Here is a 14,649-nt window from a genome sequence, read left to right on the forward strand (position 1 = left end):
TCTCTCTCACAAATCTCTCTTTTTTTGTCTTACTTGATGATACTTCAGATGAAATGGAAAGAGCTGTGACACATTTCATCCTCCTGGGAGTCATCTCAGGTGAGCTCTTATGGAGGACACAGCACATTTAAAATGTTTTTCCATCTGTCTTTGAAAACCTAATACAACCAAAGGCAATTTTACACATATTGTCTCAATTTTTAGAATATTATCCTTGAATTTATTATTGAAGTTATTGATGATGAAATGCTCGCAGTGTTGATGTTGATATTAAGGTTTTACAGTGTCTGATTACATCTACAGTATTTTACAGACAGGCTTGCTTTTAGAGCACTATTTAGTTAAGGTGATTACAAAGGAACAGTACAACCTGTCAGCAGCTTCAGCTACAGCTGGGAGTCAACTTAACTTTATTAATTGGCTTATTTCTGTTTTCAGAAAATAGACATTCATACCAAATGCTTAAAAGAAGTTTACTGACTTGAAAAGTGTCATCAGCCTTGTACAACCGATAATTAAATACAGACATGTTTTAAGAGATGTAAAAATACTTTGAATTACTTTGAATAACAGTTTGTGTCTGACATGGTTTTCCCAAAAGGAAAAGTTCAGTTAACTTGTTAAACTATATAAATATGAGCATAGATATATGAATAAACAAATATTGTTTAAACATTTTAAAAGTTTAACTGCTTGACACAAGACTTCTTGTAACTTCTTGTGGACTTCACTGTAAAGTGCATCATCGGTGTATGTACACTGGGCGCTTTGAGTCTCCACTTCAAACTTCTGTAAATTGCATACTGGACCACGATTAACTCCAAACTAGTTTTGATGTCACAAATCATGTTTGTAATCATGTTTGATGATCACAGAGAAACACTTTCAGCAAATGATTGTGAAAACAGGTTTCTAGAGTCAAACTCTGCACATATATGCAATCAATCTGCACAGTGAAGGTCAAACATCCAACTGAAGGAACAATAAGAAAAACATATGATTTGACTTTATGGGGGACTTTATTATATAAAGTTTGTTATGTTTATTATAGTAAAGTAAATTGTGCACTGATTTCAGTCCTTCTCAAGCATGTAACTGTCTCCTCCAGGTTTAACCGAAGGAGTTGGTGTGTTGCCAGATGGACCTCTGAATGCAGCTGTGGGAGGGACAGTGATATTCAACACAATGATGACTCCCCCAGAAAGACCATTTCTGGTTGTGGCCTGGAGTGTCATTATTAACAATACTGAAAGACCTATCATAACCGCCACCTCTTCAAACAACACTGATCCAGAGTATGAAGGCAGGATCACCCTCTACAGATCTACTGGATCTCTGGAGCTCAGGGATCTGACTCTTCATGACAGTGGAAGGTACAGAGTTAGCATTGCAACAGATGGAGGAAACCCGATAATAGGATCCACCGAACTGAAGATATTTGGTGAGCAGATGTTTCACATGAGCAGTAGTTTTAAATGTTGAATGGAGAATATAAATCACAAAAGAATTAAACTTCAAGGGCAATAATATAATATAATTGACAAGAAATGATTACATTACATGATTCATGTTATCTGTGAAAATTTGGGGACAGTTTTCTACAGCTAGTGAAATTAGGAAAATAGCAGCTTCATCCCTGAGATATGAAAAACCTAATGACAGGTGCACATCAGTGGAGGCTGGTCCATAGAGGCAGAGGAGGTTGATCCTCCTCTATTTTTGAGAGGCAAAAGGGAGATAAAAATATATAAAAGAATATTTGGTTGCAATAAACCATTACCAAATCTCAGTATTTATAAAGTATTTTTTCTCTCTTCTTTGGAAAAAATTCATTGCTGAAATTCTGTTTAAAATGCTTCAACAGCAACACCTGCAGGACAGGAGGAGAAAGAGCAGTGTGTGAAGTGGTGGGGGAGGGGGGCGCAATTGGTGGAGGTGGAGTGGGGGACAGAGGAGGACGGGTGCCTGCTGACCTCCGCAAGGCGGGATCTCTTACATTGGACTCAATGTATTTCATTTTTTTTCATGCTAATCTGTGATCGGCCATGACACGTAAAATGATGCTCCAAGGGAGGACGTCCTCCCTAACCAATCAACAACCAGAATGCAATATTGACATCGAGTTGGTCCAATGATAGTTTCCAGATTTCATCTTCAATTCTCTCCACTGTAAGGCAGAGTAGCAGCAGTAACTAAAAGTAGCTAGAATAACAAGTGTTAACTAGTGGTGTAACTGATTGTAGTTGATCCATGATCCGTACGGATTGCCCCCCACGGTTCAGCAGGCATATGAACTGCGGATTAATTGCAAAATTTAATGTCTCATTTAAGACAAAGTGAACAAACTGCTGTAAGTACAAGTCATGGACAGACAGTGTGTGGCTAACAGGGATTTTGAAGATCAACGATCAAACCAGCATCTAACGGGTCCGATGTGACATTTGAGTTATGTTTACCTGCTGTTTAATGTGCTGTAGCTGAGCAGCTAATTAGCATCTAGCTGCTAACTGACATTAGCGGTGAATGTTTGTTATCATCAAGTTTTGATGATGTGGACAGAGGCTGTTTCATTCACTGTTTAAAAGAGGAAGGTTTCATGCCTCATATTGCAATAACTGAGCATTGAATATTATATATGTTTTATTTTATTTTATTTAAACATTGGACATCTTAAATGTTGTTTTCATTTAAGACCATGGGCAAAAGTTCCTTGCTGTTTCTGGCTGTCAGTGTGTTATAGAATAAATGGAAAACAAAGTTTTATTTGTCTCCCCCTTTTTTTTTTCGCTGATCCTAACAATGATCTGATCCGTGACTCAAATCCGTGATACGATTCGAACCATGAGTTTTGTGTTCATGTTAACACCCCTAGTGTTAACATATCAGCTTTGTAGACTATATTTTGTATTTCGTACATATAGATAAGGGTGTGTAAGTCATGTATTTGATACATGCATTAATACTTTCTGATGTGAACTTACACTTTTAGATCAGTGAATGTTTTTAGTGTTCAATCTTTCTAGTATTCAGCACTGATCTGAGCCTGTATCACATTATAAGCTTTGTGCCACATATGTCTGTATACTAAGAAAATACACAGGAAACACGTGTAAATCATGTGATATGTTGTCTGTTTTTGATGAGAACATAAATTTGTTGTCACAATAGAACAGTACTATAAATTTGAATTTCACTTTTCACTAAAATGACACATTTGAACCACTCCATGGCTAGACTGAACACTTCTTTGTTTAGAGACATTATGTATATGCTAAATGTCTTTAAAGAAGCAGCCTTTTCACCACTCAGGGGTTTTTGTTTTTGAAAGCAAATTGTTTTATTGGCATATGAAATTGCCCCCCACCCCTCCGATTTCATCAGGTGGGACAATGATATAGTTTGATGCAGTTTGTTGTAAGATTCCATGTTGGTTTTCCCCCTGTCCTCCCCAATATTTTGAGTCACCAGCCGCCACTGGTGCACATATGCAGTATTGCTAGTTTTTCTGACATGCCTGATACTCAAGACAGCAGTTCATTTTATACATTCATGTAGTTGAATCCAATCTAATACAACTGTCCTTCAATAAACCCTTACATTATGTGCTCACCATAATGTTCAGCCTAAGAAACTACCACAGAGTTGAATCAGTGCCTTAGCGACACAATGTCAACAGAAACTTAAACTGACTTTCCCTATGACGTGTATACTGTAGCATTTTGTTTTTCACCCACAGTGCCAGTCTCCAATGTAACAGCAAATGCCAGCATTTTTTCCACAGTTCAGTGTAAAGGTTACTTGAAGTGTTTTCACTTCTGTGTTGAGTATGGTTTGTGTATGTCTAGTGAATAACAATTGTTGTTATAGTGAATAACGATTTTTTCACCGCTTCTACATTGTTGCACTCTGCTGAGCCATGCTGCCTTTGTTAGGTAGTGGCAAGTATAAAACCACTGTGTTTTTCACCCACAGTGCCAGTCTCCAATGTGAATTTAGCAGTCAGCAGCAAAGACTTGGTGGAGTTCAACAGCTCTGTCATTCTTGTCTGCTTTTCTTCTGGATCCTCCCCCTCTTTTCTCTGGCTGAACGGCAGCTCTGAGGTTACAGCCAGTGAGAGAATTCAGCTCAGTGATAGAAACTCTACTCTCACTATATTCAGTGTGACCCGCTATGACCAGGGACCGTACAGATGCAAAGTGTCCAATGCTGTCAGTGAAGGCACCAGTGATCCAGTAAATCTTTCCATCAGCTGTGAGTTACTAACTTACTCACGATTTATCTAACAGTATCTGCATGCAAATCTTAGCTTGATTTATATTAGTGCCAAATCTTAGCAAGGTGTGGCCTTATGATACTCTTTGCTGTTTTGAATAATGCATTAGGCAGGTTAAACTGATAACTGTAGACACTGAATGACTGTACAATGTAATAAAATCCAATAGAACAGGACTGCAGCCCTTTGTGAAACTTAACATATTCACAATGTTTATTATCAATAGTGTTTTTAATATTCTGGTGTTTTCAAATATTTCAAGTATTCTATTAGAAGCAGCTTTCAATCTAATGATATCTGGTGCAACACAACCACAAATTACAGCATTGTGTATATAAAAACATTATACAATTAGTATCATTTAAATATTTTTTTATCGCAGGGATGATCTGTTACATTACATTGTGCAGGTGTTTCTTATTTTTTCTGGTGACTAGGTGTATAGTGATGCAGTCGTTCATATTAATGAATTATGAGGCTTCACACTGTGTCAAGCTGTTTGACTCAGTTATTTCTCAGGATACTATGATTATAAATTGGCTGTTTCTGATCCCCACGTTCAGTTGGCCCAGAAAACATTAATTTGATGCTATCTCCAACACAAGAATACTATGTGGAAGGGTCAAACATCAGGCTGTCCTGCTCAGCTGCCTCCAGACCCCCTGCTCAGTTTCAGTGGTTTCTGAATGGAGTCAAGCTGTCTGATACTGGACCAGAGCTCACACTGATTAACATTCGGGAGAGTCAGAGTGGGAACTACAGCTGTCAAGCCTTTAACAACAAAACTCTGAGATATCAAACATCTCAGCCTTCAGCTTTAACTGCAGTGGGTACGTTTGAGTAAAACATCTGTGTTTATTTATTTGTTGCGTCTGTATCACCTGCTATTAACATTGTGTCAAAGTACCAGTAATACATATTTCTCTGTGATAATAGGACACAGCGGTTTTATTGTCCTGGCAAGTTCAAGTCAAGCTCAAGTCTGTCTCAACTGTTACATTCTTTATGAACACATAACAAGTTTAAATACAAGTTTTTTTTTTATTTCCTTTATTTATGACCATTACAATGACATACAGTGAATGGTTGTGCTAAATATTTGTGGTTTAAAAGAGGAGAAACACTAATAACATCTGTATATAAAGTACATTCCCGCACTAGACACTCGTCATTCAAATAGTGATATTTGCAAACTTTGCTCTTACACAGATAACGAGGAGGTCTCAGAATAAAAAATGTTTGAGGTGGTACCAAATGCCTGTTTGTCTGATGTGGTCAAAAGTAGAACAAGCTGACGTTAGTTTTGGTACACAAATTTAGGACAATCATGAAGATAAATCACAATCACTAAGTAAATGTACGTGTTACAACTGCAAAATCTGGTCGGATCTGGAATTTTGTTGATGATAAGGAAATGGACGTTCAAACTAACATTTTCATGGAGAATGTAGATATGGTCAATTAGGCAAAATAAACTGTATGATCCAGAAACAATAAGCATTGCACTACTGCAAGTACTGAGGACAGTGTTGTATATTAGGCCATGGGAGCAGTTTCTACCAGATGATTAAAATAAAACACACAGAGTGTGGAACAGCTGAACTAGTCCTCTCTGGTGCTTTTATCTTTCAATCTTAAGGCAATCAAGTCTCAAATATCCAAGTCTCACTGAAGAAAAGTCCAAGTGAAGTCTCCATTCAACAGCTCTGATACTGGACTGGAAAGTATTTATTACTTGCACTAGATGTGTATTGTCCGATCGTATGGTTGTTGTGTTTAAATGTTAAAAAAATATTAGGAGATGAAGGGAAACACAATCTTTAAGATAAACCACTGTGTTTTTCATCCACAGCGCATGTGTCCAGTGTAAAGGTAAAAGTCAGCAGCACAGACTTGGTTGAGTTCAACAGCTCTGTCAGTCCGTTCTGCTCTTCCTCTGGATCCTCCCTCTCTTTCTTCTGGCTGAGCGGCAGCTCTGAGGTTACAGCCAGTCAGAGAGTTCAGCTTATAGATGGAGGCTCCATTCTTAACATAGTCAATGCGACCCACTATGTCCAGGAACCATTCAGGTGTCATGTGTTTAATAATTTCAGTAATGACACGAGTGACCCTGTAAACTTCTCCATCAGCTGTGAGTTCCAACCATTTTCAATAAGTTGCTAGCATTATTTTTTTGTAAAGTTTTTGCTGGTTTTTTTCACATACGCAACACTCTGTAGTTGGCCCAGAAAATGAATTTGACGCTATCTCTGTCATAAGGACACTATGTGAATGGATCAAACATCAACCTGTTCTGCCCCACTGTCCCCAGACCTTCTGCTCAGTTTATGTGGCTTCTGAATAGAGGTCTGCTGTCTGATACCAGACCAGTGCTTATAATCTCATTAACATTCAGACAAGTCAGATTTGTAACTACAACTGACAGGCCTTTAAAAACAGAACTCTGAGATATGAAACATCTCAGCACTCAGTTGTCTCTGTACTGTGTAAGTTGGATTAAACAGGTTGTGTGGATACAGTAGTGATATAGGTGATATACTGGATGTCCACTGGCATAATTTGTGGGTGGGCAAAGTAAATTCATCATTAATTCTGTATCTTTTGCAGTAAAATAATCAAGAAAAAACATATCTTACACACTTTTGAATTTAACATTTGAATGCTTGACCTTGCAGGCTAACCTCTTTCACTTCCTGTTTTTTCTAATGCCATAATGTGAAGTTGAAAATATGAAAATGTCACTCCAATTGAAAATGTACATGTTTTAACATAATTTAAGGATTTCAAGCTCCATTGAGACCCTCATACCACAATATTTGGCTGAATGGAAACAAATAACACGAAAAAGTTTACAAGTGTTGTAACTATTGACTGCTTTAGTCAATGTTGGAGGATCTTTTGATTTTGATATAACTTTTTTTGTCTCCATTATTCAGTGTAGTGAAGTCAATTCTATGTCAAAAACAAGGACATTTTCCAGTGTCCTTGTTTTTATATAAGACATTGGGATGTTCAAGACTGTAAATGTTAAATGAACTCATTCAACCTTTATGTTACTTTTGTTTTCACACAAAATCCTTCATGTTTTGCCCAACAGAAAGAATTTCTAGTGTTAGTATCACATCAACAGACCAAACGATTGAGGGAAACTCTGTCAACCTAACCTGCGATGGTGCTGGCTCTGTCTTTACCAGAGAGTGGATGAAGGACGGCTCCTTACTGACTCTGGTTGACAACATGACACTTTACGACGAGAACAGAGTGTTGTCTTTTCTCTCTCTGAAGAAAACAGACAGTGGAGAATATTTGTGTAATATCAGCAACCCCGTCAGCTTTGATGAAGCTAAATACAGCATGGTTGTTAACTGTAAGTAACACACAGTGCAGTATATATAGCCCTGTAACACATGATTTTTAAGTCAATTATTGAGCAATTTTTCTATTCTTTATACGTTTTTTTCCCCAATCAGTGTACTGTGTAAAAAACACATTATTTGTGCTAGTGTAAGAACTTTCCAAGTATTTGTTTTCAGATGGACCAGAGGATGTTCAAATCACAGGACAAAATTGGATAAACGTTGGAGAGACCTTAAACTTAGCCTGCTCTGCTGCGTCCACACCATCTGCCAGTTACACCTGGTTACTGAACGGGATAGAGATATTAAACAATTCTGCTGTGTTCACTAAAGACACAATTGAACTTTCTGACAGTGGCATCTACACCTGTCAAGCACTGAATAATAAAACTGGGAGAACGTCATCTGCAGAACATCAATTGTCTGTAACAGGTACGTAGATTTTGTTAATTGCAGATTTTAACTCTTTGACAATGAGACTAACTTACAGTATTATACCTCTAATAATGTGAAGAGTAGCAGGCTTCTTAAAGATATTACTTACAGTTTTTATTACTATCACCTAAATAAAAATAAAGTAATAACTGGGAGAACATCATTTGGGGAGCATAAATTATCCGTAGAAGGTAAAGTTCAACTGTTTGTCAATGTTTATTCTTGATCTTGAAATTTTGATTGTATTTTCAAACTGAACTTCAGATGTGTGGTGATTGTAGACGCAGACAGCAATTTTTCATCTTTGATCGAGCTTCAGATATTGCTGATACTCTTTGGCATCCCAACAAACATATATTTTGCAATATAAAATTGCAAGGTGAAGTGATAATACTTTTTCTTTTGTATTATTTCACACATTCCCAGAGAAAGCTGGTGGTCTGTCAGCTGGTGCCATCGCTGGAATAGTTATTGCATGTTTCCTGGTTGTTGGAGGAGCTTTGGGTGGAGGCTTATATATTTATAAAAAAAAGTAAGTGAAAAAGAGCCATCATAATAACATGTTTTTCTCTTAATATTTTCTCCAAATTCAAAATACAGTCTTATCATGACACTTATATTGGGTTGCCGTGGTTACTGTTCAGAAATGTAATTTAAAACCAATGATTCAACCTAACAATGCTTTATTTCAATATTTAGAATCAACAACAATGCTCGGCCACAAAACACAGGTTGGTATTCATCTGATAACTTAATCTTTTCTGAGCTTAGGCTATACTATACTGTAGCAACATAGACAAAATAAAGAATAAAGTAGAAATGAACATATGGATAATCACATGTAACTCTATTTTTCCATAGAGCAAGACTTACATGTGTATGAGAACACTTCAGTGATATATGAGAACACAATAACTCCATGATCTTCTTTCCCTTTGAAGGTACAGTAAGTTTTGATCTCATTATTCTGATTTAGTGAAAAGAGAAATTTTGACTGGGAGAGCACTGTGTTTTTTTATACTGTAGGAATATTTTCTTTTGGTTTAGACCTGAAAACTACAATAGGCCAACTATTAATATTATTGACCATTGATTATACAAAGTCAATCAAAACAGCAACTCTTTGCCCTAATAAGTTGTTTTTTGTCTTGCAGATGCTTGTAAAATCATCACCAGCATCAAGAAGATGCCATTAAATGCCATTAAATTTGTACAGACATTCATGTTCCACAAAGGATGAATCCTATTTATTTTGATGACACCTTGACTTTTCCTCCAGCACCACTATGAGTTTCCCATTTGTAGTTTTGAATGAAATGTCTCAATTATTGCCATGAAATTGCCACACAGGAATGTCCCCCTCAGGATGAATTTGTTGATCCCGTAATTTTTCTAATTTGTCAAATACTTTTTGTGGCAAAATACCTGCAAGATATTGTGATAACAGTCTCAGCAGCCTTAGCTGTACCTTGAGTTTAGTGATAATTAGTAAAATTTGTGTGTCAAAACACTTAGTTTAGCTTGTGAAAATGGCAAACATTATATCTGCTCCCAACATGTCAGCATTGTCATTGTAAGCATGTAAGCATGCTGATGTAAGCATTTAGCTCGAAGCAGCACTGTGAGTACAGTCTTCAGAGCTGCTAGCTGTAGACTGTTAAGGCCTATTCACATTACGGTGGAAAAATGAGATGACTGTGATTAGTAGGTGGACTGACTGTTGTGAAAATCCTACAAGCTAAAACGTTTATGTGCTGGCAATAGATCGCTACATAGAGTCAAACATTTTTTAAAAAAACAAGTGAACAGTTCTGGAAATTCAGAAAGACAAGTAATTAATTTTTCATCTATCTTTCATTTTAATCAGTGGTGAACAGCAGTTAGCCCACAGAGTCACCATAGCTCTGGACAAAATTCAACAAATTGAACTTTCAATGCACCCCCGCTTAGCACACCTGAGGAATCCATCAAATGAACATACACAATATTGGAGAAGGCATTCACAAAACATGTGATGATGTGAATACACCTCTAGTGTGTTTAATTCATACTATTTCTTTGCTACTTCTAAGTTATATTATTAGCTACATATTATATATTTTTTTTCTTTTATTATGATTATTATTATGTATGTGTTATTATCAAACAACCAGTAGTATAAATGTCTTTAAAGCTACATTCATTTACTTTTTGGCCACTTGGGGAAGAAGAATTGCACAACAGGATAGCATACAGCTGCCCTGATAGGCCTATATTATGGCTATATAAATTTTCATGGCTACTGTGTCCACAAACAGTAGCATTTCTGCTGAGTTTCTGGCTACTTAACACATAAAAGTCCAATATTCACTCTCCTTTTAGCCCTGTTTGATCTGCACCGACTCTTGAGAAAATATCTAGCTCTTAAACCTGCAATAACTCTGTACAGACTTTGAACAACAACTCACATTAACTCTCCTGCTAAAGTCTCCTAAACGTAAACATGTCTTGTCCTTCACCTTAGTTTGTTGAACGAGCCACCAAACATACAATCACTGGAGAAAAGTGCACTGCTAACATCAGTTTGCAGGGTAGACTGTCTGCCCATGATTTGCAGCTACAACAGAAGTTTTCTTACTCCCTACAGTGTAATACAGGCGCTCAAATACATTTTTCTTCCTTTTAATAGTAGAAAACTATTAGCAATACATTTAAAAACATCTTGGCATTATTTATAACTGCAAACAGGGATGGATATGGGATTTCAGCTGGAGCTTAAGGACTCTAATTTGCTATCCAGTGAGTTAAATCGATTTTTAAATTCATGATGCAGAAGACAGGACTTATCATCTGATTTCTCAACTTTGTCTTGTAAGGCTTTGATGTTGATACAAGTTTAATAAAGCTGTACTTATGTCCTCTAAACGCATAATTTAATTCATACGTTTGACTTTTATTCATTTATGTGCAACAAACAAATACAAACAATAAAGAAATTCAGTATTTTTTTGTTTTTGTCTAAATAAAGTAAGTCTTAAGTATTTAGCCTTTATAAGCAGTGTATAAACATTTAATAAATGGTTTATAACACACTAAAATATCAGTGCATTTGTCATATAACTGAGGGCACCCATAAGTGGAGGCTGGTATATAAACAGGTAATTAATGACAATATTCTAAAACACAGTTATGATAATATAAAATGTCTTCCTAGGTTAAGTTAGAATTATTGACATTAATGAACACTTAAAAATGTCTTTATATCTTCTTTTAACTGCATTTATAATATGTTATAAACCAATTATAAAATGTTTATATATTGTTAAATGTTATATAAATGTCTTATAATGGCTTTCCATGACTTAGTGCCTCCAGAGGACAACAACTGTAAAGTAATGATCAAACTTTAACAGTTATCCGTGTAAATGTGGTCATAGAACAGCTGTGATATGGCTCTTCATTCAAGTAAATACTTAGGATCTAATTATGTACAATGTTTAAATAATGAGATAAATCCACAGACTCTGCAGAACATTTTCATGCCAAAAGCTGCAGTATGTTGCCCTCCTGTGTTGTAACTGTGGTTGTGCTGGTTGGTCTGTTGGATGAAGAGACATAGAGCAAAATCTTATTGGTTTTTGAGCAGGATGTCATCCTGTTAGTTTTAACTCTCCTTGGGGTTATTAATTACAGGAAAGAAAAAAAAAAGTCCATATAATTTGACAATAGGTTGCTTGATTTAACTTACCAGTCTTGTTGTTGCTGAGTTAAAGCAGAGGTGAGTAGATGTGTTGGTAACATTTAACAATAAAGGTATAAATATATGCATTACTCAGCATGAAAGTACTTTTGAGTTAATGTGTGACATCTAGGTTTCTTCTGTTTACTGAACTTTGTATGAAGTTAATTGTTAAATCAAAACTATTCATGGCATTATGTTTGAAAGAGTCCTCACTTTACTTTAAGTACCTAAAACATTTGCTGAGTATACAGTACATGAAAACTGATTCATCTTTGGGATCAAAGGGGTGCCAGTTATGTATAGTCAACATACTACCAATAATTGGATCAAGAAACCCATAATAATAATAATTAGCAGAATTTCTGGCATCCAGAACATACAGTTGTGTTTTATTAGTAGTTATGTAAGTTTGGAGAGCCACAATAGTGAAGGGTTAATGGAGCTAATAATTAAGCATGTCAAGCCTGTGTGCGTCTTGATGACATGTTTCATTTATTGCATATAATCACTTGGACACTGTCTCCATTGTTGCACAAACACCGAAGACAGACAGTCAGATCGCTTTAGAAGAGGACCAAACAGAGTGAATTCATCATGAATTTTCTCAGGTTAACCATACTTGTGTTCCTCTCCACAGGTAAGGAAATATATTACAAATGATGATCAAAGTTATCCTTGATAGAAATACAGGTTCTAAAATGTCTGTGAAATATGTTCATATTTCAGCAGGTCTTTGCCATGGAGCCGGTGTAATCACTGTTGACTTACTTCGTGGGTTAACAGGAGATAGTGTGACCTTCACAACATCTTTAAAACCAGCAGCTGAACCGTTTCTGGCACTGACTTGGAGCTTTAATGCTACCACCAATGTGATAACCTCAACCAGTGTAGATGTAGTGGGACAAGGCTACAAGAACAGGATGACGCTGGATAAATCTACGGGATCTCTGGTGCTCAGAAACCTGACTGAGAGAGACAGCGGAGAATATGAATTAATCATCATCCCACAGAGTGCAGAGCAGATTCTAGGAACTACTAAGCTGATGGTGCAAAGTGAGTAAGATTCATGAGTCTGGAACCACTTTTAATGTTGAACTGAACTGACAATAATGTTTGATCAATCCATTTGGAACGAGAAAATCTGAAATCAGCTATTATTTGTAAAATGTCTGTTTAAGAATGCAAAAAATCAAATCATGAATCAGGCATTTCTTTATCAAATACACTAATACATTGCTCAGGAATGGTGTCAACAACTTGGTTTTTTTTTTCCATTTTTTTGCACATAGCCAAAGTGTCGAGACCCACTATAGTCTGGCCCACAGGAAACTTAATAGAAGGTAAATCCTCTGTCAACTTAACCTGCGATGCTGACGGCTTCGTGGCTACCAGAGTGTGGATGAAAGACGGTATACCACTAGTTTCTGGGGACAGATTCAGCTTTTACGATGGCAACAGGGTGTTGTCTATCAGCCCCGTGAACAGAACAGACACTGGAGAGTTTCTCTGTAATGTCAGCAACGATTTCAGTTTTGATACAGCCAAATGCAGACTGAAAGTCTTCTGTAAGTACTCCATATTTGTATTGTCTTTCACATTCATATTTCTTGATTATGAGCTCATCATTATACAAGCCCTTACCATAAGGCTTTTTTTTTACTTTAGTGTCATCATTAATATTTTCTTCTTCTTCTTCTTCTTCTTCTTCCTCTCAGATGGACCTGACAGACCTAAAATCACTCAGATACCAGCCACTGCACAACTTGAAGACAGTGTCACTCTTATCTGCTCTGCTGACTCCCTACCGAAGGCAAAATTCTCGTGGAAGTTCAGAAACATGATGATGAACGGTCCTCTGCACTACATCCATGAGATGGAAATGAGGCACCTGGGGCGGTACACCTGCACTGCACGTAATGATATCACTGGTCTGAAGGCCTCTGCGGTCCACATACTGCGTGGCAATTGAGCTCTCTTTCTCTCTTTCATATCTCTCTAATTTGCTGATACTAATGACTGCAAATGGAAACGACAGAGTAATGTTTTTTTCTTCTGATTCTGACTTCACTACTCCCATCAATGGCTCCGTGTCCATGATGGATTGTGCTGTCCTGACTTCGGTGTGACTCATGTTGGTCTAAAGGCTGCATTTTGTCTGTGGAAATAAACATTATATAACAAACGTGCTCGTTGTGATCTTGAGTTGTGTTATTTTAGATCCTCTCGCTGTGTTTAGCATTGCTCCTGAGTCTCTTCAAATTTTATGTTCACATCAAATAAGTTGTAAATAAAAACTGATAAAGGAAAAAAACAATTTACTCTTGTCCTTTTGCAGTATTTTACCATGTTTTTCAGTAACATATAGCTCTGACATTCATCATAGATGTTAAATTGTGTTTAATGACTAACAGCTGTAGCAGTTTTTCTTTTTCTTTTCTGTATTAAAACAACTGAAGTTTGGTTAATTGCTCTAATAATGTCTCTAATTGAAGAGAACAGAGAACAATTTGTATCCACAGCAACCATGGGTGACAGATTCAGCTTATATATAATATATAATAAATCAATCTTGACACTATCTGACCTTTCAGGTGCTGTATAACAGGCCTGACATACTTAGTTCTTGTACCATTCAGCTTTCATAAGTATGATAAAGTGTTTCATGTTCTTTCACACTGACAGAAGCCTGATAATATCTTATCAGATTGTCACCATAATAAACTTTTATTAAAACTGAACACCACCATGTACCTTCAATTTCTGTTTTTATGTTCCACTTCACAGCAGAAAAAAAAAAAATTGCAGTCATGTCAAGGTCAGTGTTGATGAAGAAAATGATCAGTATGTCAATTCTCAGATATTTC

General features: G+C 36.5%; 2 protein-coding genes across 3 annotated transcripts; both read left to right on the forward strand.

Annotated features, from left to right (window-relative positions):
- Positions 1-11,009, forward strand: LOC137191176 (carcinoembryonic antigen-related cell adhesion molecule 5-like). 2 transcript variants are annotated; one of them, XM_067601057.1, is made up of 10 exons: positions 1-99; positions 1,109-1,441; positions 3,973-4,251; positions 4,837-5,103; positions 7,371-7,640; positions 7,807-8,061; positions 8,491-8,596; positions 8,764-8,795; positions 8,926-9,010; positions 9,219-11,009. In XM_067601057.1, exons 1-9 carry the CDS (start codon positions 54-56, stop codon positions 8,985-8,987), a joined length of 1,650 nt encoding a protein of 549 aa, XP_067457158.1. In that variant the 5' UTR covers positions 1-53; the 3' UTR covers positions 8,988-9,010; positions 9,219-11,009. The 2 variants fall into 2 exon arrangements, with proteins under 2 accessions (XP_067457158.1, XP_067457157.1); XM_067601056.1 differs by having other exon boundaries at positions 8,926-9,005.
- Positions 11,010-12,577: 1,568 nt separating this feature from the next.
- Positions 12,578-13,852, forward strand: LOC137191177 (carcinoembryonic antigen-related cell adhesion molecule 20-like). The gene is made up of 3 exons (XM_067601058.1): positions 12,578-12,838; positions 13,075-13,350; positions 13,501-13,852. Exons 1-3 carry the CDS (start codon positions 12,706-12,708, stop codon positions 13,752-13,754), a joined length of 663 nt encoding a protein of 220 aa, XP_067457159.1. The 5' UTR covers positions 12,578-12,705; the 3' UTR covers positions 13,755-13,852.
- The last annotated feature ends 797 nt before the right edge of the window (positions 13,853-14,649 follow it).

The sequence above is a fragment of the Thunnus thynnus genome, chromosome 10 (assembly GCF_963924715.1).
Source record: "Thunnus thynnus chromosome 10, fThuThy2.1, whole genome shotgun sequence".
Classification (NCBI taxonomy): domain Eukaryota; kingdom Metazoa; phylum Chordata; class Actinopteri; order Scombriformes; family Scombridae; genus Thunnus; species Thunnus thynnus.